The 1,718-nt window shown below is 41.9% G+C and overlaps 1 protein-coding gene across 1 annotated transcript; it reads right to left on the reverse strand.

Annotated features, from left to right (window-relative positions):
* LOC310958194 (regulator of G-protein signaling 21-like) lies at positions 1-1,250 on the reverse strand (the record flags this gene model as incomplete). Its single annotated transcript, XM_083929043.1, has 4 exons — positions 1-291; positions 600-766; positions 859-920; positions 1,201-1,250. The coding sequence occupies 4 exons, from the start codon at positions 1,248-1,250 to the stop codon at positions 1-3; spliced, it is 570 nt and encodes a 189-aa protein (XP_083785169.1).
* Between the last annotated feature and the right edge of the window lie 468 nt (positions 1,251-1,718).

Consider the following 1,718-nt stretch of genomic DNA (forward strand, 5'->3'; position numbering starts at 1 on the left):
TCAGTCCTTGTCCAAGAGATAGAGCACACACTGTAGGCTGACTGGTTTTGAATCATGCTGCATTAGATCACTGGTGCTCCTTATCTTCAAGGCCTTTCTGTGTTTCCCAAGGCCTCCCTGCTTAGAAGCTCCATCAAACAGCACTTTGTATTGCTCAGATTGAATGAAGCGTGGGAAGGAGCTGTTCAGCATCAAGCTGTAGATTTTCCTCTGTGCCACAGTAAAACACGATGGGCTTGGGTGCTGGAGACTCTGTCTGATGATGTCTCTTGTGTAGAAATCTAAGTTTACCTGCAGAGATATGAAAAACACAGCTAAAATAACTGAACATGCTGTTTCAATGTAACATTTATGGTTAAAAGTGTGTGTGCAGCCACCTGCATCATTACTATGGTCGGAAAGTAACTATTTAAAATGCTGGTTGCTGTGGTTGATCTGCAGTAAATGTCACAGGTCAGTGTATTTTAGGACTATAACTACTTGCACTTTCTGTCACTTGTGCAATAAGTGTTTTATGCTTATATTTGGGTTTGAGCCCATTTTGCTACACAAAAGTTCTCCCCTTATTATTTATCCCCCTTTACAGAGTTTGTTTTTACCTGTTTGGGTGACTCTTCCCTGATGAACTCTTCATAAATATGTGCTGCGCTCTGTGTTAGCTCCTCTGGACTGTCAGAAGTTTCGAACTCTTGACAGGCGAGCCAGAAGTCCAGATTTTCCTCACAGAACTCTGACTTCAGAAAGTCCCGAAATGCTATTTGTCCACCTTTTACACAGGGGAACACAACTTCATTATAAAGAAAACAGAAACCAACCATGTTATTAGTTTTGTGCTGCTTGAAAGCGAATGAAAATTACATTTCTGGGTAAGGAGTGTCTCAAGAGATTCTCCCAGTGGGCTTGTTTCATTTGTTTCCTGTCTGCAGACGGAGGAAAAGAAAGGTTTGGGGGATTTGTTTAAAGAAAACACAAGACAACACCATATTAATATGCAGTTTGATTAAATTAAAACAACACCTGTTGACTCTCCTCCATGGCAATGAACTCTGAATGAAGTCATGTATTCTGGATGTCCACGTGTTATGCCTGCAAGAGACAGTAGGAATATTAAGAAAGTCTGACTGTCCCAGGTGCATAGACGGAAAGCCTTTAAAATATGCCTCCCTCATTGCAAATGAGACACAATGTAGGTGTACTTACATTCTCTTTGTGTGCTGGAGGTCCAGAGATGTCTTAGAGAGCCCGTTCATCGTTAGATCTGAATTGCATTACCTCCTATGTGAATGACAATATTATGGTATTCTCAGGTAGATTTCCAACCTCACAGCTTCACCGCTAGAGCCGGACTGCCTCTCCCCGCTGATGAGAGTGGAATCCGACTGTGATGTCAAGACAACATTTGTGAACAGCACTTTTTGTCTCTCTGTCTTTAACCTCTGTTGACATACAGCCTGACTGTTGCATAATTAGCTGCATGAATACTCAAAGTGCGTCAAACCTTGTGCTCTTCGTTAATGTTTAATTATAGAACAAAACTTTGCTGTGTGTCACAAGCCACGTCACATTCCCCACAGTTCAAAGCATCACATAGTTCCTACGTCATTTTGCTCACCATTCAAGTCGGTGCTATTCTTAGTCACAGGTCAAGAGGTCACAAGTCTCTTTTAGCAGTTTTGTGTTTTCTCTGCAGTTCCCTCTGTGTGTATTGCCTCCTCTCT

This window comes from Echiichthys vipera, assembly GCF_963691815.1.
Source record: "Echiichthys vipera genome assembly, chromosome: 15".
In the NCBI taxonomy this organism is placed as follows: Eukaryota; Metazoa; Chordata; class Actinopteri; order Perciformes; family Trachinidae; genus Echiichthys; species Echiichthys vipera.